Here is a 25,279-nt window from a genome sequence, read left to right as displayed (position 1 = left end):
AAGACGATAACGATAAATATTACAATTTGTTTGTGTGTTGTTTTTTTAATTATAATATTACGCGTAAATGTTTCAATTTAAATGAATTATGCATGAAATGCACAATTTCCACGAGGATACCATCGAGGTTTTCATCATAAGTCTCCGAAGTTACTGTCCACGATTTTATCTTGGAGAAGTACACATTGCGGACCGATTAGTGTGCTTGGCATAACTAAGACACTAATTATTTTTTTTTTGGTATTGGCACAGGGTTATTCACACATGACTAATTCACAACCGCGCTTTTTATTTAGATTTCCCATCTCACGCGTTCTTTTTGAGCGTCTATAATTGACAGGAGACTTTAACGACTCAAACTTCTCAACACCATTACTGACATTACCGGCGTTAAACAAACAATGGAGGTGTGAAGTCGTTTGCCGGTTCGCATGTTTTGATAATAGCCCAGCTACACAAAACTTGACAGGTGACGCAAATTGCTCGATAATCACAACCCCAATCTTGACAAGACGTATGAAAACGTGTAAACAAACACTACATCAATTTTATAAACACATTTGAAAAGCAAGAAAAATAATAATAAATAAATCGGAAAAGACCTTGCCGACATACTATTGTAAAACGACAAGTGCCCCCAAATAAATTGTGTAACCCTAGTACAGTAGGGTATAATATTGTGGGAAAAAAACATTAAAATAACAGTGCTTTCAACCGGAATTTTTCAGACGCCCCGGGGCCATGGGGGGGGGAGGGCTGCACCCTACATATGTGGTTTTTGTTTTTTTCAGAGTGAAATGACGTTATGACGGTGCGTTATGACTCTTCAGAAAAAAACAGCAATAAAGTCATTAATAACGAGATTTAACAAAAATTGTTTTAACCCTTTTCCGCATAGATTACCCATAATCGTGTCTCGATCGATTCCTTAATACATCCGTATGAAACCATACTTTTTATCTATTACTGCCAACTTACTACTTTTACCGTTGCTACTCATTACCCAATACTCCCGTAAATTCCATTATTAAAAGGACATTCTGATAAATATTTACGATAAAAGTGCTCAAAATTTCCAAGAAACACAAACATTCACCATTTGTTGTCAAATTATGGCATATATGTTGCTGTGTAAAGATGTGATAAAAAACGTCAAATCGGGGCTTTTTTTTCCACTAAACACGCGTAAATTGCCTGACGCGATGTTTCCGTTTTTATGCATTAATTATTATATCTCAATCAAATTTCACTTAGATCTATAAAAGTATATAACTCATAAAATGATTTTATTCATATAATTTGATATCTTAGAAAGAATGATATTAAATTAGTTTTTCCCAAATCAATTGACTTTTCACAGGAAAATATTCCAAACCCACAATGGCATTTTTTCCCAAAATGACAAAGAAAAGGTCTGACAAAGGGTCTATGTTACCTTCTGCGTAGTCAGGTCATCCTTGTCCACCACATCCTCAGCATCGTTGTCCTGACTCAGCAGCGACTGTAGCAGCAGAATTGCTTGATGTATTTCTTGTATGTATATTTAGGACTCAAACAAATTTATATAAAATGTAATTAACACACACACGTTTATATAAATGTAATGAAAATCAATAACAAATGTTCAACAGCAAAAAATATGGCAATTAATAAATCTTACCTCAAGTGTTACCTTTCTGTAAACATTGCATACAATATCAATATATACTCCTCCAAACAATATATACTCCTCTAAAGAATACTTAAACAATTTCATATTGTATTAAAAAAGTATTCATCCAAATACATTTCTTACATGGCATCATGGTGTTTATAGAAATAAAAGTCTAAAAATAGCCTCAGTTGCTATGTACATGTGCATATATGTACAAATATTAAATGTTCTGTTGAAATGCTTTGTTTTTTTATGCAAAGTTTATAAGAACTAAATTGTAGGACCATAATGACACAAACGTTATGACAACATAACATAATATGCATTAGATCTAATGTTCAAAACAAAAACCCTCACATTGTATAATCAGATAACAATATGTGCACATAAATTTTTTGAATCTTTAACTACACACACAATGTTGTATTGTAATATCACACACTACTATGTTCGTATGCTAAACAACACATTGTCCTGGAAATACTAATCACTAATTACAACAACTAATAAATAGATGTACACACTATTCCACTCTGAACACCATGAAGTAGTCCTCACCCAGTCCCACAATGATGGATGATGTGGTGCTGCTGTAGCAGACTGACCGTGGGTACCACACTCCATCCCACCTCCATGTAGCCAGAGTGGCCAGCTTACTCTTCCCCTCGCTGTCCACCTGTAGTATAGTGTCGGACCCCCATCCACAGACCAGCACCTGGCCTACAGTGGTCACATGTAGACCAGATAGGCTCTCTAGTGCTGGGTCTGTGTATGTAGCCAGGAGTGTGCCATCCCTGGCCAGGGTGAGAAGCTTGTGCTGGTAGTGGCTGGTAATGTACAGCCTGTCCCCTGTGGGACTCACAGCACACTTCCTTACTGCAAAATAGAGAAACATCAAGATATTGAATTACTGTAAATGTTAAATAATCTTATTAAACATACTGCAGTGATAATTTATTACGCATATGTTGTTATAAATAGGCATTTACACATCTAAAATATATGCATACATTTCAATAATTCAATAGTTAAGTGTGACAATAAACTTCAGTAGCAGAGCTATTGCTTCAACGTTTGACATGTTGAAATGCAACTGGTGAGTTAGATATGAATTGAAGCAAAACAATTACACAGATGGAAACAATTACACATGCAGAAACAATTACACATGCAGAAACAATTGCACAGTTCAATCAACATGTATAAACCATGTTACTATGTGCAGCATGAAAAGATTTCCCACACATGTATACATATGATAACTATGTACTAAAAGTGAAATAGACCAAAGCAGACATAATTCATACAAGTGCCGTGTTACAACGTTACTTGTGTTTTTCAAGTGTTTGTAACAAGACAAATAATATTAAAAACAACAGTTATTGACACTTTTCTAGCTAGTGTGTTACCGAACCAATTTCAACAGCAAAATGTTTAAATGAACATACTACTATAATTACAATGAAATTAATACATACATTTTAAAAATTCATAAAAACAAGATGTGTTTGTGAAACACAATGTCCCTCTATATGATGTTTGACCTTGAAAGATGACCTTGACCGTGACCCTTCACCACTCAAAAGGTGCAGCTCCATGAGATACACATGCATGTCAAAATATAAAATTGCTAGCTTCAATATTGCAGAAGTTACATTACATGAGAAATTTTGACCCATATATTTGACCTAGAAGGATGACCTTGACCTTTCACCACTCAAAATGTGCAGCTCCATGAGATACACATGCATGCCAAATCTCAAGTTGCTATCTTCAATATTGCAAAAGTATTCATTAAATAAGCGATTTGGGCCACATATATTTGACCTCTGACCTTGAAGGATGACCTTGACCTTGACCTTTCACCACTCAAAATGTGCAGCTCCATAAGTTACACATGCATGCCAAATATCAAGTTGCTATCTTCAATATTGCAAAAGTATTCATAAAATAAGTGATTTGGGCCACATATATTTGACCTCTGACCTTGAAGAATGACCTTGACCTTTCACCACTAAAAATGTGCAGCTTCATGAGATACACATGCATGCCAAATCTCAAGTTGCTATCTTCAATATTGCAAAAGTATTCATTAAATAAGCGATTTGGGCCACATATATTTGACCTCTGACCTTGAAGGATGACCTTGACCTTTCACCACTCAAAATGTGCAGCTCCATAAGTTACACATGCATGCCAAATATCAAGTTGCTATCTTCAATATTGCAAAAGTATTCATAAAATAAGTGATTTGGGCCACATATATTTGACCTCTGACCTTGAAGAATGACCTTGACCTTTCACCACTAAAATGTGCAGCTCCATGAGATACACATGCATGCCAAATATCAAGTTGCTATCTTCAATATTGCAAAAGTATTCATAAAATGAGCGATTTTGACCCATATATTTGACCTCTGACCTTGAAGGATGACCTTGACCTTTCACCACTCAAAATGTGCAGCTCCATGAGATACACGTGCATGCAAAATATCAAGTTGCTATATTCAATATAGCAAAAGTTATTTCAAAATGTTAAAGTTGGCGCAAACCAACCAACAGACCAACAGACAGGGCAAAAACAATATGTCCCCCACTACTATAGTGGGGAACATAAAAATACAACCACAAGAGTACCTATGTTATATGGTGTTTTGAAATTATTCAATTTATCAAACATATTGTACATGTACAATCATTTAAAAACCACAAAATTAACACCAGGTCAGAAAGGGTCTCTTTCCCAGGAACTCAGTTTCTATTTATAGACATGTCATGTAATGACAGTCAAAATACTTCATTACTCATGTTTATAAATCAATATTTCTGAATCTTGTTTTGGCTACTGCAGAAATCAAAGGGCACATATGAATTATAGAACAAATAGTTTATAATACATCAGTAGGTTTCCTGCTATTACATCTGAATATTATTTTATTATCATCTCACAGACTATATAACTATTTTTTTTTTCAAAATAACAAGATAAAGGCCTAATGGGTCAATATCTGTTGTTTAAAAAAATAAATCCCAATTCGGTTCATTTAGTCAATAAACATTCCCAAATTGTCATTGTATGGATTTAAAATAACACAATTTGACTAGACGCCTTTTCCCACAATGGCTAGACAAATCCCTGTACATAATACAAATGTTATCAGGATGGATTCACCATGATTCTTACCTGTATAATCAAAATCATAGAGTCTGCAGATCAGTTTGCCACTCAGTGTGTATTTGTACAGTTTTTCACCAGAGGTGACAAAAAGGTCTCCTTGGTGATGGGCAATACCTGTACATTTATGTTGTAACTGAAACTTCCTGCCACGAACAAGCTTTCCCTGGTTGACAGTGATAAACTGGACCCCATGCATGTTGCTAGTATTCACAGCCACTGCAACCTCACTGGGTGTGATCAAACACATGTCAACTGGCCTAGCACTCACATCCAAGTGACTCACCACCTGGTACTGCTGGTTTAGCAGCTTCACTCTCTGGTTATTTCTGTCTGCAACCATTACCTGCCCATCAGTCAGAACACATATGCCTGAGACAGTACATGAATATAAATCACTCGGTATTCTCACAGTGTGCTTTGTATTACTCTGGACATTAAACGCCTTGCCTGACTTTCCTAGCAGAGTCAATGCCTGCTGTATTATATGCTTACATTTTATGCTGGCTATAAGACAGAGCTCCTTATTATCTCCAATTTTCTGAACCATTTCAAGTAATTGTAACAAGTCATTGTGAAGACTGGTGCATTTATCAATAGAACATGTAACTGACCCTTTTATGCTTATAACTTCATCTTTCATCTCGTTAAGTTCCTTCGCAGTAATATTGAATTCATTCAGGATAGAGAGAACACTCCTACACATCTCTTCTTTTAAATATTGCTCATTTCCGCCTGATGTACCCACAGAATAATTATCACATTCATCTATATAAGTATTTAAATTGCCACACATTTGCTCTATCATAACTGCACTTTGTTCATTGTATGTTCTCTGCAATGACTGAATGCTGGCCTCCTGACTGATCTGCAGGGTTTTAATTTCCCCCAGGACAGTTTCCAGCTCCACTGACAGCCCCTGCAGGCCAGTGGGCTGCGAGTTGGTCAGCTCCGAAATCTGGGTCACTTTACTGCACTGGCTGAAATAAACAATTAAGACATGTACATACTAAGGAATAGTAAGTGATATTATGTAATGCTTCAAACAAGTATAAAGTGTTAAATAAAAACATACATGGACAATCAATTAACACTTCTTGGGATAATAATTGGGGGGGGGGTATATAGATTTGCACTTTTCCATCCATCTGCGTGACTTTGTTGTCGTATTTAACCCAACATGTATTCCTGCAACTTTACAAGTACAGTAACCAGGCATGTGAGCTAATGCGCACCTCTATATTTTGTTTCTGTTGTTTTCATCATAAATGTAGTAATGTCTCCTATTTATACAAAAATGACATTTTAAAATATGTGTAGAGTGTAAAATAAACAAAGGCTGTTTGTAAAACATGCATCCCCCAATAAGGGCTGTCAGTTGTAGTGGCAGCCATTGAGTGAATACGATTTCTGTCACTGTGACCTTGACCTTTGACCTAGTGACCTAAAAATCAATAGGGGTCATTTGGAGTCATGATCAATGTAGCTAGGAAGTTTCATGAGCCTAGGCATAAGCGTTCTTGAGTTATCATCCGGAAACCATTTTTCTAAGTTGAGTCACCGTGACCTTGACCTTTGACTTAGTGACCTGAAAATCAATAGGGTTTATCTGCGAGTCATGATCAATGTACCTATGAAGTTTCATGGTCCTAAGGCATAAGCGTTCTTGAGTTATCATCAGGAAAGCATTTTACTATTTCGGGTCACCATGACCTTGACCTTTGACCTAGTGACCTGAAAATCTGTAGGGGTTATCTGCAAGTAATGATCAATGTACCTATGAAGTTTCATGATCCTAGGCAAAAGCGTTCTTGAGTGATCATCCGGAAACCATTTTACTATTTTGGGTCACCGTGACCGTGACCTTTGACCTAGTGACCTGAAAATCTATAGGGGTCATCTGCGAGTCATGATCAATGTACCTATGAAGTTTCATAATCCTAGGCAGAAGCGTTCTTGAGTTATCATCCAGAAACCATTTTACTAATTCGGGTCACCATGACCATGACCTTTGACCTAGTGACCTGAAAATCTATAGGTGTCATCTGCGAGTCATGGTCAATGTACCTATGAAGTTTCATGATGCTAGGTATAAGCGTTCTTGAGTTATCATCCGGAAACCATTTTACTATTTTGGGTCACCTTGACCTTGACCTTTGACCCAGTGACCTAAAAATCAATAGGGGTCATCTGCCAGTCGTGACCAATGTACCTATGAAGTTCCATGATCCTAGGCCTAAGCGTTCTTGAGTTATCATCCGGATATCATCTGGTGGACGGACAGACGGACATACGGACGGACCGACATGTGCAAAACAATATACCCCCTCTTCTTCGAAGGGGGGCATAATAGTATTGCTACTAGAGGACTAATACTTTACATAAATATTTATCATTGTGTAGTTTTACCCACATGCATAGTTTGGTATGTCTTTTTTCAACATACCCAGAGTTATGGCCCCTGTTTAGCAAAGAAATCAAATTTAAAATTGTGTGGTGAGTAACTCAAAGAGTACAGCTGATAGAGGAATGAAATTATGCACCTTGATACATAAGAAGAGTGATGTGATAGTCCCCTTAACCAAACGATAATATTTTTTCAATTGTGAGAATCGTTACTCAAATAGAGGGATACTTCTACAGTAACATATTAATCGTCAGGTTAACTTGTGCAACTCCATATGTTTGTTCATAATTTTAAGACATTTGTGCAGTTGTGGGACAAATTGGATTGTAGAGGTATCCATGTACTCAGAACAATGTTCTAGTTGTTTATACTGTTTTCAATTTTAATATTGTAAACCTTGACCATACTATCAATAATAACAAATGCAAGAAAAGAAGCATGACTTATAATTTATGTATATTCCTAAACATTTTTAAATAAGCCATCGATGAAAGTCAATATATTGTTCACAACCACCTGTCTTAAGTGGATTAAAAGTCAATGAATGAAAGCATTTAATAAGGGCAGTACTGTAATATATATATGAAGAATGTTCAATTGTCCTACATGTACAGTGTTTTATCATAATTGAAAATCTGTTTAAAATATTGTTATGACTGGTATAACAGGTACTAAAACTGACTGCAACACCTTTATACATGTTATTTCATGTTATAAGTTTCTGTGACCTTTGACCTATTGACCTAAACATGGATTTACTTCTTAATCTTCCTCCATGTAAACATAAAATATGTTGCATGGTTGTAAGTCAAAGCATTCTCTATATATCATGTGAAAACAATTTGTCTAGACCAACCGACAAACGGACCAAAGGACAGATGCAAAGCAAAATAACCCTGCTTCTTAAAAAAGAGTGTCCTCTATTTCTAAATAAAGTCTCAGCATGAACAGTCTATTCTGTGATGAGTGGCTTATGACATGCAACCTCATGGTCTACTATGTCCCAATATGTTGTGTTGTTATTTTACCTAATGTGATTACTTTGCTTTTGTTGTTGTCACATATTCTATTTGTGGAAAAGAAAAGACGCCATTGTAAATTGTTTTAAAGGAGGATCCGAGAGATTGGTCTATTGTTTATTTATATGTGATATTGAAATACCATACAGTAGCAAGCCTAGTGGAAATGATGTTTTTTTTAAATTGGGATATATGAATAATAATTTTGCAATTTACTTTATACTACAAAACATTACAAAAATTACAACTTAAAAATTTGTGGAAAATATACTTTTATTGTATTTGGATTATTTGCAAAAAAATGTTAAATGGCAGCAAAGCAAGAGCCAATCGCTGTTCATGAGCTATTTTCACATTCAAAATGTTAATTTCCAAATGTTAATGAAATCCAAGATACAAAACATGTTAATGATTATATTACACACATTTTTTTACAGTATTAAAAGTGTAATTAATATTGAACACAGTGGACTGCACATTTTCAACAAATATACACACATTTACTTTTCTAAATAATTCAATAAAAACAAAGGTTTAATTATTGTTGTGTTGTTTTTTTCCTTAAAAGTCACATAATATCCACCGCATGAAATGTTTGTAAAAAGTTTATGTATTTCAAATCACATAATAGTGTTAGTAAATACGGTATAAAGAATAACCTGTTTTTCTGTTTATCATACCTCTACGTCACGATTTTAAAGAAATAATGACAAAATCGCTAAAAAGCTGCAGTTTAAGCGTGAATGAAGATGACTTTTGTCGTTTGATGTGTTAATAATGACGTCATGAGCACGCGCACACTTAATATTTGCAAAAATGTGTTTTTTACTGATGGTGTTGCACTTTATGTTTAAAATATATGACATCTTGGTATCAAATTGTTTGTTTTGGTGAAACTGATTCTATTTTACTAAAAATGATTACTTTATAGCTGATTCCTAGTAATATGACCATCCTCCACACATGACTGATATAAGAACTTCCCGTTGACCATGATATAAATAGAGAATATATGGCTGGTGACTTTTGATATCACATGATCTCAAAAGTCACCAACCATATATTCTATTTATTATGCCACATTTAAGCAAATAAGAAAATATTAACAAAACAAACAAAAACAAACAACCGCTTATTGATGTACAGTAGTAAAATATGCAAATTAGTAGCAGCCTGATTACATCCGCTAGCGTCTATGCATATTTACACATAAAAAATAGTTCGCAAGTGAGCGACAAACAATAAAATTAAAACACTCATAATTTAACTTAATAAAACAAGATGTGTTTGTGAAACACTATGTCCCCTTATATGACGTTTGACCTTGAAGCATACATGCCATAATTTTGTAGGTCCAAAGCGGGACATTCCATAAAAAATTGTCGGGACATTTGACCAAAAAGCAGGACACCTAAAACGATCTATCATTCCACCTTTACTATAGTCAGTATAGTACTAACAAAAACTCTTGATACTTTTATTCAAGACATAAAACATCTGATATGAAGTATGAAATCTAAAACATAACAATAACAGTTTTATTAAATAAGACAATAGCAAACAACGAAGATAATATTCATCTGTTTAAGAGTACATAATCCAGAACATTACGACAACAATACTCATTATATTAATTTCAATGGCAAACATTAACGCAGGGGAGGCTATCCAGTTGACTGAAAGTACGGGTTACAGTACACTATCTACCGAACAGTTACATCAGTTACACACGGAATGCACGGCCGTACACATTTCCGTATTTTGTTTTCTTCTTATATACACAGATTAAACTGAATTGTGAATTGTCAGGCGCTGTATTGGGGTAGTGTCAAACTGTCATGAATAACAACACGTTGTTTTTATTACAATAACACAAGACAAGATGGGTACCACTTTTACTGTTTGTTGCGATGTTTTTTTAAGCATGTGTCCATGCGCAGTTTGTTACTTGTCAATTGTCGCGGCTTAATTGGATTAGGGTCAAACTGTCATGCATAGCAAACCAACAGACCAACCAACAGACAGGTCAAAATCAATATGTCCCCCACTACTATAGTGGGGGACATAAAAATTGAAGTGAGAATTTGATACTTAAAATTACAATTTCTGCACTAAAAACGCATTACCAATATTCTTTATAATAACACATTCGACATGTACATGTTCTTCCAAGTACACACCAATCGCTATTTTCAGAGCGAATGTGTTAAGTGAAAATCTAAAACAATAAAGACAATAACTGAATGGAACGGAATTTTAACGTAGTGCGCAAATTGGAAGTGATAAGAGTGATTTATTTTTCAACTTGTCCATCTCTGTAGTATACGTTTAGTAGTGAGATGTTAACGGTTTCGCTGCGAAGTCAAAGTGGGTGGGGAACGCGACTGCTTGTGAATTTTGAACTTTCTAAGGAAGCTGCTTTTGTTCAATATTCAGCGATTTTGCAAGCTATGTGTTTGGAGTTGGAGACATATATCGCTGAGATTAATGATGTGTATGTTATTGTGACCAATGATATGCATGATATCAGTGGGAGAGCATCCTGAATCACACATAGTCTGTGCAACCATATGTTTCCTGGTCGAGTGGTTGGTAAGTTTCATCGTTATACATACACATTACACATGTTTCATTATTTTTGCTATTTTTGACGCCCTTTTTCATTCTGATGAACCAACGGTCAGTGCCAGTAGTCCTACTGTCATTGGTCTGTGTGCTTGCTGAAAATAGAATGGATTGTTTAGCTCTGAAAAGCAATGGGCCTATTTTTTTGATAACATTTCTGGCAGTGGGCTTTTCTCATCTTTGAGCAGCTACCTTGGCACCCTCATTTTGTGAAAAAATTTGTCGCACACTGTTCATATTGTGAAAAAATGAGTCGTGCACTGTTCACAGTTGTGAAAAATTGGTGGTGACTATTCAACATTGTGAAAACATGAGTCACGCATTGTTTAAAAGTCAGAAAATATCAGTCGCAAACTATTGAAAATTGTGAAAAAATGAGTTGCGCAATGTTGAGTATTGTGAAAAACGAGTCGTGCAATGTTGAAAATTGTGAAAAATTAGCCGCTCAATCTTGAAAGTTGTGGAAAAATAAGTTGCACACGGTTCAAAATTGTTAACAAATTAGTTGTGACTGTTCAAAATTGTAAAAAAAAAAAGGTTGCGCATTGTTAAAATTTGTGGAAATTTGAGTCTCAAACTGTTCAAAATTGTGGGGAAAAAAAAGTTGCTATAAACTGTATAAAAATGTGAAAACAAAATAGTCGCTTACTTTTTAAATATTGAACATTTGCATCGCAAATTCATCAAATTTGTGCAAATAAAGCCATTTGCTAATGAAGAAAAAGCCCCTAGTCTATTATAAAAATATTTTCAGTTTAAAGAAATTCTTAATTATTTTTTATCGGCCATTTCATATGCCTATATTATCATTTTTTTATAATGATATTGTGTGCCTGTCTAAATTGTAATTTGTTAAAGTTGTGCTAATTAATTTTATTTGCACAAAGTTGCAACCACACCTTTTGATGGGTCATGATCATTCTCCCAAGTTTTTGGCAAAACAGTTCTAGCCTTATTAGTTTAACTGGTCTCAGTCTTTCTCTGCCTCTCAAAGAATTCAAGATATACCCCCCCCCCACCGCTGCATTCCAGCACAGCTTCAAATCAACCCATCTAATTACTTTTTTTGGAAAGGTGAAACTTTTTTCAACAAATTTATTATTGAGTAAAGTGTTTTTATGTTATTGTTTTATCTTTGAATGTTATAGATCTTAATTCAAAGAAAAATAGTTTAATAATATTTTATAATTTTTAGATTTAGATTTTTATTTTAAAAGTAGTTGTGCAATGAGTGCTTAATTATGTTTTTATAAAGGTTTCTTTATTTCATTTTCAGGTTAACTAGAGTACTAGATTACCAATGTACACAAACATTTTCTGTTTTGTTAAAGATGTGGAGACAGAACCAGTTTTATGTAAAATTATGATTTCAGACACTTTAAAATTGAATACATGTAGTTCATGTATTATAAGATATCATATGGCAGGTATTGACTAAGAAAGAATCTTTATTATTAAGAATTTTTCTTAAAAATTGAATTGTTTAGGTCACAACTTTTTTTTTATTGGTTTACAAAAATTATTTTGAAAATGGTCCATCGGGCGGTCGAAAAAAAACAAACATTGGAAAAAAAGTTAATACTAATAACATCAGAACAAAGACAACATATCTTTTATAACCTTAACACAGACAAAAAATCAAATTATGCAATGAAACACATCTATATCTTCAAATGAAATGAGTCCTAAAAGTACCTTTTGTAACATCAGGCAATTTTAAACACTCCATTACATGACATGCGTTCTCCTCCCATTAAAACGAAAAACTGCGCTTCATTTCCGTAATTCGATTCGCACCATAACGCAATGCGATGCCCGTTGCATAAATCTTATATTATAAACTACTCTTACACAAAGTATGTGTTTGGTCTTACTCGACTGATGAGATCATCCATAAAAAAATCGAGGTAGATCGATCCCCGCGTCGTCACGGTAATGTTTGTTTAATTTGTTGTTGTTATGAAAACTCATTGATTTACAACGCAAAACGTCTTATTTGAACCAACGCGAATTAATTTAATAATATTTGTCACCTTCGCTTTTGCTTTATTTTGATAATTTAATCCAAAGTTTAATGTTAGCAAGTATTTTTTTACTGGAATTGTAAACAAGGAGTCAGTTATAATCTTCCGAAAATGTGCAGTCTGTGTGAATTGCTGGTTGACGTCATCAAAGGAAAGCCGCTTCTGTCTGAAGTAATAAAGCGACAAATTTCGCGCCAACAAAATTGGCTTCCTTTGTCTTGCAATTAAATTAACATGCGGAACCAATCGTGTGTTTGTTTCTTAATTGCAATCCTCCAATTTAATAATAGCACGTGCATAGCTTGGCCTTCGAATCTTTTGCAGAGAACGGAGGCGGAGTTTAACAGTTAATTGAGCTAGTGTTTTACGCAAGTTGAGTTGCGATTTGCCGAAAGTACTCAATGCCCTTAGCATTGAAACAACAAATACGTTTATCAATGATTTCAGAGATATACCGATTTGTTCCGATTTCCAAACTTTCTGTACAGTTCTAATAAACTATAATGGCGGACGTGTTTACAAATTCCTAAACACATGTATTGTAAATAATGGGAGTGTTTTATTGGATAGTTTATACTAATTATCAGATTGCAAGGTAATACTTTTTTATCTACTATAATATCGGGTTTGTTTAATATAATTAACTTAATGCTCGATTGGTCATTGTTGGCTCGGGTACTACTTACATGTACCCCGGGTACTCTTAAGTATACTTACATGTACCCCGGGTACAGTAAATATACTTAATCGTACCCGGTGGATATTAGACTGTACCCAAGTATTTCCGCCCCTAATCCGATGTCGTAAAACGCGCTACCGATTATCTTAAATAAAACTTCTCCTTTTAACAAAATCTGCATCAACATGCTTTTTGAGTATGAGTTTCGATAATATAGATCCAATTTAACAGAAAATTGACATATATGTAAATATAATTAATTCCAAAAAAAAGCCGACAACGACCGATTTAGCGTTAAATTTCCCGGGTACGATTTAGTATATTTACCGTACCCGGGGTACATGTAAGTATACTTAAGAGTACCCGGGATACATGTAAGTAGTACCCGAGCCTACAATGACCAATCGAGCATAATTAACATGTTAAACAATATAGTTGCGTAACAGACTCGGAAATACATTTTGATGGGGTCAACATTTTACTGATGTTGATTTCCCTATTGTCTGTAATTTTTGCTAGCCTAATTTTTACCCAAAATAAATTTTAAGAAGTGCCCATACAAGGACTGGTACATAATGTGTCACACTGAAAATAATATCCCGATCTCTGCAATATATGTGAACCGATCGTTGATTGTACTTACTTGATTTTATTCGCAACCTTACTCAAATCGGATCGGTTTTTTTCACATTTCGCTCGTTTTTCAGTGCGGTCGGGAATAACATATATAAAAAAAGATGATTTTCCGATTTTATTTTTTTCCCCATTTTTTCAAATTAGGGTCGGCAGTTTTGTAAACCAAGAAATATAAAAGTCATGGCCTTAGGTATTATAAGTAATGGCAGGTATTGAATAAGAAAGCATCTTTATTATTCATAATTTTTCTTTGTTGACATTAATTTTTTGTGCATGATATTCACTTTTTTGCCTTGCTATTTCAAGAGTGGCACAAAAAAGAAACACATTTGCATCTTTAAAGTATAAGTTGTCCTGAATTCTTCTTTTGATCAAATCTGTCATGTTTATTTTTTTATTAAAACCTATTAAGTTTATTTTTGTTAAGTTAAATGTTTCTTATTATGCTGTATAATTTTTGTTCTTTTTAAGTAAAGCAAGTGAAGCCCAAATTTGTATTTGTTTTATTTTTCCCATAGATGAATGCTCATTTCTTTCATGCTTTCAATTTTTATAAACTTAAAGTTTTAATTATTACTTACTAGTTATGGATTTTCTGAATACAATATGAATGGTTCAGTTTGTTTACATTTTAACCACGTAAGCGATATTCAACACCTCCCAAAAAATAGTTCTCAGTATGGGCGGGACTAAGCAATCATTGAACGCTGCTCAAAATAATGGTGAACCCAAATGTGGGCGGAGTTAATTTTTTTTATATTAATGGGCAGAGCTTAAAAGTGTTATTGAATAGGGTATCAATAACACTTTAAAAGATCATGTCTGCAGCGTCTCCAATGTAAATGTGCAGAAGTGGCATAATACAAAAATATATCAGGCAACGTTATATCATGCAGGCAGATATCAATGCGGTGGTATGATAAATAGAGAATATCAGGTTACTGTCCCATCGTTTTGTAATATATCAAGCGATGATTAGAATAATATAACGGCGAGGCTTGCCGAGCCATTATTTATTCATGCCGAGCCTAACATATTACAAAACGATGGGACAGTAACCTGTTTTTCTGTTTATCATACCATATTTTCCTAAAATCTGCAATATAATCCATTTTTTATATTTAAAATGTACGGATCCCCACTGATTTTGCTGATCTGGCTTTTACACATTGACATACATATTATAACGGCGATGGAAAAGAGGACACAAATAATCGTTTAGAGTAAAATAGTTGTTTTTACTATGAATGGGAAGAGTGCACCCGCTTTAATTATAAACGTCTTGAATTGGAGATCAGGAATGGACTGCAGCGACAACATTTAATGTTTGATTAAGACACATTTTTCTTTAACACATTCAAATAACACTATTACATCCCCGTCATGCAAAAATTGGTCTTATAGCATATTTGGCCAGCATAGCTCAAGATTTCGTGATATCTCCTGAGTATCCTCTACATAATGTATATCCTGAAAAGACTGCTGGACTGGAGCTACGCTGGCAGCATATTGTATAAGACCCATTTGTACATGACACTGTTATTTACAAATCTCTGCATCTTGTAAATGGAACATCAAACCACAATACTTTCTAATAGAAAATTGAAGTCACACTGTGTTATTTATAGCAACATGGCAAATGTCAGTTGCTTATTCTGGATTACAGGAAAGATTTTCAAACAGACTGAGTGCGTACATGTACATCGCGTATGTGTGGCTAGACAATTCAATGATTTCAGATCTAGCATGCAAACTATATTATTTTGGTAATTGAAAGACAAATGCAAGACAAACAACATTTACCAATATATTTTAGGTTTTCAATAATTTATTTCAATAAAATTCATGGGATCTTTATTTGATATCTTAAAAAGCAATATTGTATTATCAAAATGAGGTATTTATTAATAGTACAGTCCATCTTCGACCCCTGACAATTTACTGACCAAAAATGGACCCTGCACGTATTGGAGACAAAATTTATCTGTAATGCCTAACTGTAACTGGGCCAAAATGAATATGAAAAGAGAAGTCGGCATTTCCCTACTCTGATAAGTGTTTCATCCGATACTACAGATGTGGTTGTGTTGCCAATGTTCTGGGGGGATTATGTTCAAATCAGCCAATGGAATGAATGGAGTGTATTCATTCGGGTTTGTTGGCGTTATGTAAAGGTCATTTAAGGTAAAAGCTGGGTTTTTAAAAGATGTTGAATGAATTTATGTTTTGATATTACCCACTACTGTTAAGGCTATGACATATATGCTCACTGGGTGTAAAGTAAATCATATGCATTAATGACAAGGTCATGACCTTTGACCTAGTGACCTGAAAAATTAATAGGGGTCATCTGAAAGTCATGATCAATGTACCTATGAAGTTTCATGATCCTAGGCATAAGCGTTATTGAGTTATCATCCGGAAACCATTTTACTATTTCGGGTCACCTTGACCTTGACCTTTGACCTAGTGACCTCAAAATCAATAGGGGTCATTTGCGAGTCATGTTCAATGTACCTCTGAAGTTTCATGATCCTAGGCCTAAGCGTTCTTGAGTTATTATCCGGAAACCATTTGGTGGACGGACAATACGGACATACGGACCGACATGTGCAAAACAATATACCCCCTCTTCTTGGAAGGGGGGCAAAACAATATATAGGGCTCTTAAACCAGGCAATCACTTTTTCTAGGTAATCAAAGTAATCTAACCACGGCAAAATGTTGTTCATGATTTCATGAACACTTCAAGCCAATCAAGAACTGTTCATGAACGGTTCTGAAAAAGTTCCTGAGCTTGGTTCATGAACTTTTGGACATGAACTGTTCTTAAGACACGTTCATGAACTGTTTATGAATTATTGTTTAACATTTCAAAGTTCATGAACAGTTTTTCATCTAACCATAAACACTTAGTGATGAACATTTCATGCACAAGTATTTCTAATGACTTTTCTGAGACAGACTTTACGGATCCATCATGAATAATTCATGAATTACTTTGTGCTAGATGTTTCATACATATTTTTGAAAGTAATATTGAAATGTCTAGCATACTAATCTTGTAAGTTCTTTATTTTCATACTGATTAATGTTAGTAAAATTTAAGATTATTAAAGATACTTGATCTTTACATTCTTTATATATGATAACCATGTAAATTTCATCTAATTGTAAGCTTCTTTTTATTTACTTCAGGCAACCAACAATATTTGCACAAGTTCAGCCAGACATCATTCTTGCTAAAAATTATCTATTTTAGTTAATCAACCAACACAATACAAAACGTATCAGTTCTTAATTAATTTAATTGAAATATTTTTGCCTTTTTTAAGAACTAATGAAGAACTTTTCATGAATCCTAAGAATTCAAAAAGGGTTCATGAAATATTCTTGACTTGGTTTATCGAAAAATTCTGAAAAAATAATTAAAACTATACATTAGCCTGAACTACTAAAAAGGGTCACCAGTAAAAATGAAAAGTTCCTGCCTCACAATCAAAGGTACCCACATTTGCCAGAAACACCATACTAAATTTGCGACTTTTTACATGTGAACATATTGAGGAGTTCAAATGTTCAAAAATAGATAAAAATGAGTATGACTTTAACATGTAACAGGGGAAATAAAGCAATTCAAAATTAAGACATATATCATATTTAATCATTCAATCATACCAGTTAAAAGGAAAATAGCTTCATTAATGAATAGTGATTAATAACATAAAACTTATTATTATATACACAATATAAACATGATTTTCATGGTCGATTTTTGCAGAACTCCGCCTGGGCTGACAGTCTGAGTTCTTCATTATGAACATGTTCTTGACATGATTTTTATCAAAACGTTTCTGTAGAGTAAGGTTTATGTTCCTTTTCACGGGAATTTCTATATTATTATATCCATCACCCTCTAAAATCTCAACAGGCTTGCCCTCTTCAATAAGCTCCTTGAGTCCCTTCTCACCACTGACACTCCAGTAAACTTGTGGACACAGTCACGTGCACGTGCAACCTGGCCGGTCTGGTTTCTTTGCCGCCACTGGCACGTTTCACAGATATGTTTCACAGATACGATGAGACATGACCTACTTCACTATCTGCCCTCCATACTTTTGCTTGGACATCAAGAATGTGTGTGCTGAAATAAATTATTTGACTTTATAATAAAACTAGAACCATTGCTGAAGGAGAACTAAATAGCACCCCTGACAACTAACTTGGACAGTAAAACAAGGACAACTGAACAGGGGATTTAAATCCATATAAAATGCAGCTATTGTACATATGTAGTAATGTGTGTGCACTATTTATGCATGAAGTTTGGAGTTGATATCTTAACAAGTTTAAAAGTTAAAAATAAACTGACAGACAGACGGTCAGACAGACATACATTCCTTAATTGTTTTAATAAAATTAAATGTAAAGTTTTGCTTCAGTGACAATCAATTGCTTCAAATGAAGTGTTTGTTACAATTAACTTACATTTTAGACTGCCGAAACCCAGTTTATGCCATGAAGTATCCTGAGCTACTGACATGCCTTTTCGACGGTTTTACACAGTTACTGCCCCGATAATTCCCTCCTCGCCTTGCCTTTTTTCTGGAAAGAAATGACATCTACATTTTACTATAATTGACATTTTCTTCATGTTTAATATTTAACAAAACAATTGTAGTCTAAACCGAGGTCAGAAATGACATCTACAGTTTACTATAATTGACATTTTCTTCATGCTTAATATTTAACAAAACAATTGTAGTCTAAACCGAGGTCAAATAAACAAGCACTTGTATGGGAGTACCAACTGACGTGTTTAATGGTAAGTGTGATATAATCCATAGTGTGTAAGTGTCATTGCTTTTATTAATTCAGACATTCCTGACAATGCATGTCATTACTAGTATTTTATATGATGAACACTTTCAAATTGGATTAATAAATAAGGGAAAATAACATTCTTCATCCAAATTTAATACCAAATACATGTATAATTCCTAATGAATACGAAACTGACCATTTATGCTACGTTTAATTTATTAATTGAAAAATGGGATATACATTAAAAATCGCATAAATCAGTGAAAAACCTACATTTCCATCTGAATTGTCAATCAGCGTCCGAATTCGACAATCCGGAGACCGCAACTCCAGTCACATAAATATGATCAACAATTACAATTATATCAATCTTTCTCTTAAACACAGTCTTTCAAAACCATAACTTCTCCAACAAAACACAAAGTTCAATTACTGAACAACGGCTGTTTGTAAAACATGCATGCCCCCCATTATTAATGGGCTCTCCGTTGTAGTGACAGCCATTGTGTGAATATGTTTTTTGTCACTGTGACCTTGACCTTCGACCTAGTGACCTGAAAATCAATAGGGATCATCTGCCAGTCATGATCAATGTACCTATGAAGTTTCATGATCCTAGCCATAAGCGTTCTTGAGTTATCATCCAGAAACCATTTTACTATTTCGGGTCACCGTGACCTTGACCTTTGACCTAGTGACCTGAAAATTTATAGGGGTCATCTGCGAGTCATGATCAATCTACCTATTAAGTTTCATGATCCTAGGCATAAGTGTTCTTGAGTTATCATCCAGAAACCATTTTACTATTTCGGGTCACCGTGACCTTAACCTGTGACCTAGTGACCTGAAAATCAATAGGAGTCATCTGCGAGTCATGATCAATGTACCTATAAAGTTTCATGATCCTAGGCATAAGCGTTCTTGAGTTATCATCCGGAAACCATTTTACTATTTCGGGTCACCATGACCTTGACCTTTGACCTAGTGACCTGAAAATCAATAGGGGTCATCTGCCAGCCATTATCAATCTACCTACGAAGCTTCATGATCCTAGACATAAGCGTTCTTGAGTTATCATCCGAAAACCATTTTACTATTTCGGGTCACTGTGACCTTGACCTTTGACCTAGTGACCTGAAAATCAGAACGGATCATCTGCGAGTCATGATCAATGTACCTATGAAGTTTCATGATCCTAGGCCCAAGCGTTCTTGAGTAATCATCCGGAAACCACCTGGTGGACGGACCGACAGACATGTGCAAAGCAATATTCCCCCTCTTCTTCGAAGGGGGGCATAATGAGCCTTCAAACTATGATCACTGGATATGTTTTTCTCTAGACATTGTTTCTCTGCGTTTATATAAACTCCCGAAGTGTAGTTGTGGTCTAAATTACTGTTTATTTCACTTTAACTTACTGGAAACGCCCGCGTATGTCACGGATCGACATTCTGACAAGTCGCGAAAATAGATGACAGGAAATGCCGCTCTACACCGGAAGTGACGTTACAGCGTTATTTTATTTAAATGTGTTCAGTGATTCTTTCTTGTCAACAAATATTGTGGTCTGCAGAGTTTACTATACGCTGTTCTACTGGGGAAAAAGTTACAAACAAACAGGTAAACACTTTAAGAATATTATGTAAAGTATAGGATGAAACATGTTGTAACTCGCAAATTTCTATTGCAATGATGAGTCATATATTTTCGTGGTATTTCGTATTTATTATTATGTTTGAAAGTTTTGCTTGTGCTCTTTGGAATTTAAATTTTATATAAACAATCCGCGCAATAAGTTGGTAGTTAAGTAATTCTTAAACTGATGTGATAAGAATAATTTAAAAGATGTCTATATCATTTACTTAGCTATAAATAAAATGGAATTATCTTTAAGGAGTTTGTACCCTGTGGACTTCGTACCATAAGTCTGTGATGTAACAGTTTACTGGAAATTATGTATTTATTTGTGGTACACAGTGCAACAGTCTCCAAAAGATATATCATTATGTTCAATAATGAATCAAGCTTTAAAGTGGTACAAAGTCTTCATTATCTAATAAAATAACTGCCATGCCATATAAAATAGATATTTAACTGAAATAATTCGCTTCCAAAACAAATCAGGTTAGTTTTCTTTAAAAAAGAAAGAAATCAAATACTACAAGAAATAGTAATCAGCTATGTTAATCATAACATGCAATGCAGATGCTTATAAATTAAGTTTTTTATGTAACTTATTGTAATGAACAGACCGATTTCAGGGCGATGAATGTCCCCCATATGGCAAAATTCAACTTGAGTGGGCATCCACAACCAAATGCTGGAAAAAGCTTCAAACAGACTGCAGTGTATTCTGTCTTCAAGGTACTGGGCTTGCACTAAGTAACTGTACATTAAATTAGTATTTGTTCGTTATTATGTAAAATACTCACTTATGGGAAGTATCTTAGTTTTGGGGCCAATATAATATGTTATGATATACATATGAATTTTAAATATTACTTTTGTCTTGTTTAATTTACCCCAGATAGATGTCTTACTGAACAATATCAGACCAATCACCATGCAGTAACCTAACAAAACCAGACATTTCAGTCCATTTCCTGTTGTCAGATCCCAATGTATATTGATTATAGATTCATTTTTATAATAGTTTGAATGTAAATAACTCTTTACTATAGACCTTTTAATGATTTGTATTCTCTAGAGCACATGTGAACAGTTTACCTTATACCAGAAAGGACCCGGAGGCAGTGCATGGTGTTCAATATTCTCAAATATGCGCCAGAAAGGAAAATGGCAGTGTGTTGAAGACATTGACAAACAATTTGAAAACTATCCTTTGCGCTAAGCCTGGCAGTCTGTGGCTGATGACATTGTTTGTAGTCTCTCGTGTTTGCTTACACTTATAATAACCTTTGTAAGACCTCAGTTCATGAACTCGTGAAGAATTATAGTTCATGAACTATTCACTGACAGTCCATGAACAGAAAATGGGCCATTGAAAAATAGAAGGAAAGTGTTCATGAACTGTTCATGAACAACAAAACCCTAAAGAACTTTTCAAGAACTGTGTTCTTCATTAACTGTTTAAGAACACTTCATACCATTGGTGTTCATGAATAATTCATGAACACTTCATGCCATAAGGGTTCAAGAATAGTTCATGAACATTTCATGTCATTATGGTTCAAGAATAGTTCATGAACACTTCATGCCATTAGGTTTCAAGAATATTTCATGAACACTTCATGCCAAATGTGTTCATGAACAGTTCATGAACTAAATTTTCAAGAACATTTCACAGACATGGCTCATTTTCTGTTCACTGACTATTCATAAACTATTCATGAACTCGGTTCACGAACAGTTCATGAACAGTTCACGAATTATTCGTGAACTGCAGAACAACATTTCGCAGGGGAGGTAATCATAAGTAGTATCTTGACAGCTTTAATTTCTTATTGCAGCTGGATAGAGATTTCTTCAATATTGGCAATACAACACTAGACAAGAATTCTAGTATACATAAAGGTAGTCTTGTCTATAAAGCTTGTGAGAATTGCTAAGCAGTGTGACTTGACTGGTCATGCAGTGTGACTGGTCTGACAGTGATAGAGCTCATAATTTGTGTTGAATGCACTTTGTTTTACAAGTTAAAACAATACAATCATAAATCAAACATGAGATCTACTTTGGCAATAAAAAACAGTGTATAATGTAAATCTATTCTATAATAACTCCAAGCTAAAATACCTCCCATACCTGAGCATTTATACTAAAATTTAGTTCTGTACTGTTTGAATTGAAACCCACCTTCAAATTTCTTGTTTTTCTGATGCATGGTTATTAAGGACACAGGTTATAAATGCCATCACAGGAAATATTCAACTCCCATGAATAAGAAGTTCAGGAAATTTCTTAATTATACAGTATTTCTGTGAATACAAATAACAAGTCCAGAAAAGACACAATTTCCACAAATTTGAAAGAAAGTGTAGTCTTAAAATTTCATTGTATTTGATACTTTTCACAAAAAAATCAGGAAAAAATGTGTTTGTTAAAATACGATAAATCAAAATTGCAAACTTGACAATACTTAATTCTCATTAAAATTGTGACATTATATAGTTCATTGATTTCTAAACACGTTTATGTGCCAAAGTATTTCAGAAAAACCTGTGATCATTGAAGGCACACTTTGTGCAGCACAGCTGACTGTGGTCATCACATAACATTTCAATTTTGTCGTCCTTGTGCCCTTGACACTTCAATAGAAATTCCTCCACCTGTTTCGAAACTGGCCATTCTTTCATGTCATTCCTTCCATACCCTGAATGTTTTTTAAACCACTTATCATGCAACTGAATACATTTCCCACAATAAAGTTTCGAACATGTTTTGCAGTAAAAATCTGCATTTGCTGGCTCTTCGCATGACGAACAAATAAAATCCTTAACTTCATCAGAGCCTATGGCAAGAGGAGCAATATAAAATGCTGCCATTTTAATAATTGACTTAGTAAACAAAACGTAACAATTTGTTTTAAGGCAAATTCTTAATTTTAAAGTATATCTGTGAATTGAAATAAATAGTCCAGAAAATACCAAATTAAATGTTTGTATATTAAAACAGTCAAGCAATCACAAATTCTGTCTTGATTAGAAATCAATATGAAACTCAATTGTTTGAACTGAACATAAACCAACTTAACTGTCAAATGACATTCATCGGTCTGATAGCAGTGAACACTGTTACTGTAATTGGACTATTGGGTCACGTGAATATTGAATATACAGTGAAACCTAGATATTAAAACCACATGTGGGACTTTTTAAAAGTGGTCTAAACAGCAAGGTAGTCTTCATTGCTGAGTTTCCATGATGGACCCATACTACACATGGTTCAAAATTCAATGAATGTTAATCTGTTTGCATGAACTTTAGCAAAGCTTAAACAGGAAAGTTTCTCATAACGAACAATTTCTAATGTGAGAGTACATTTGTCAATGGCTAATGCTGATACAAAGAGTCACTGATTCAGCTGACACAACAATATACAGAAGAAAATAATGAAACAAAATGGGAACATCTTTTATGAATAAGTTTTGTTGTCACAATATTGTTAATAGGTTATCAGTTGCATACAAATTGTATAAAACGGATAAATGTTCAACTTTAAAAAAGCGAACAGAGCCGATTAGATAATGTTTGGGAGGAACGGAACAAAACTAAAATTGACACAACTCCTTTTTTTCTTTCAAACACTCAATAAACGGCCCACTGCCCATGGCATTTCCTAGTCAGGGGTGTGATTGAGGCAAAGTCAGAGGGGAGGAAAATTCTGTCGACTGATTTTGACTACACGAATGGCGCGCATAACGCAATGACAAACCTGAAAACAGACATTAAAATAAATAACTTCTTGAACTTCATAATATTTCTTTGTAAAAACCTGTTAAACTTCACATTTAACATACTGAGGATGCAAAGTAAACAGTTAAGTAAGAATTTATTGTGATCAATAGCAGCTTTACTAGTTTTCAATGTATTGAATTAAAGTTAATTCCTCTCTCCATTCAAAACTTTGAATATTCTAATACTTATGGGTATTGACCAATAAGCAGATTGTAAATCCAGTACATGTATAATAAACCTGTCATTTGGGTTGTATTAATTCAAGAACAAAATTCAAGTTTTCTTGTTTCAATTTCGTATAACATACAAACTCATTTAATTGTTTTAGATTTATGACTTGCCTAAACTTGCCATTTGTTTTTGGAACCAAAAATAAATTTGAAATAAATTCTCCATCCTCATATTCTGAACATTCAATCGCATGACCATGTAACATTTAATTAATTTCTTGATCAACAAGACTTACACAAATTTTGCCAGGTAACTTATATTGTACTGGATTTGTTTCAAATAAATATGATACCCTTGAACTGTTTGTAACATCCATTTGTCCGATGTTATTTTTGCCCATTTATCAAAATGATATTAATCTTTCAGAATTGCTTACCTTTACATTAAATTTTGCACCTCTACTTTAGGTCTGAAGTTACTGTGCATGATGGCGACTTCTTTGCCGGTGTACTGGCATTATATAAATTATGCATGTGTCTGAACTTACCATATTGTTGTCTAGGCATTGTTGCTTGTCTGCCATAAATGGAACCACTTCCATATACAATACAATACAGTTTTTATTTTGAGTTTGTGTATATATGACAA

The 25,279-nt window shown here is 34.2% G+C and overlaps 1 protein-coding gene and 1 long non-coding RNA gene across 2 annotated transcripts in view; both read right to left on the bottom strand.

The window, feature by feature from the left end:
* Positions 1-23,637, bottom strand: part of LOC127831243 (uncharacterized) — a 108,994-nt gene extending 85,357 nt beyond the window's left edge. The window contains exon 1 of the mRNA XM_052356226.1: positions 23,223-23,637. Coding sequence (XP_052212186.1) covers positions 23,223-23,548 — 326 coding nt within the window. The 5' untranslated portion in view covers positions 23,549-23,637. The remainder of the gene's footprint in view (positions 1-23,222) is intronic.
* LOC127831050 (uncharacterized) lies at positions 17,455-18,824 on the bottom strand. The gene is made up of 3 exons (XR_008026377.1): positions 18,708-18,824; positions 18,238-18,363; positions 17,455-18,207 (listed from the first exon to the last, which is right to left on the bottom strand). It is a non-coding gene; the product is annotated as an uncharacterized LOC127831050 (long non-coding RNA).
* Positions 23,638-25,279: the final 1,642 nt, after the last annotated feature.

This window comes from Dreissena polymorpha, chromosome 5, assembly GCF_020536995.1.
Source record: "Dreissena polymorpha isolate Duluth1 chromosome 5, UMN_Dpol_1.0, whole genome shotgun sequence".
Lineage (NCBI taxonomy): Eukaryota > Metazoa > Mollusca > Bivalvia > Myida > Dreissenidae > Dreissena > Dreissena polymorpha.
This window is presented reverse-complemented; position numbering and strand designations above follow the sequence as displayed.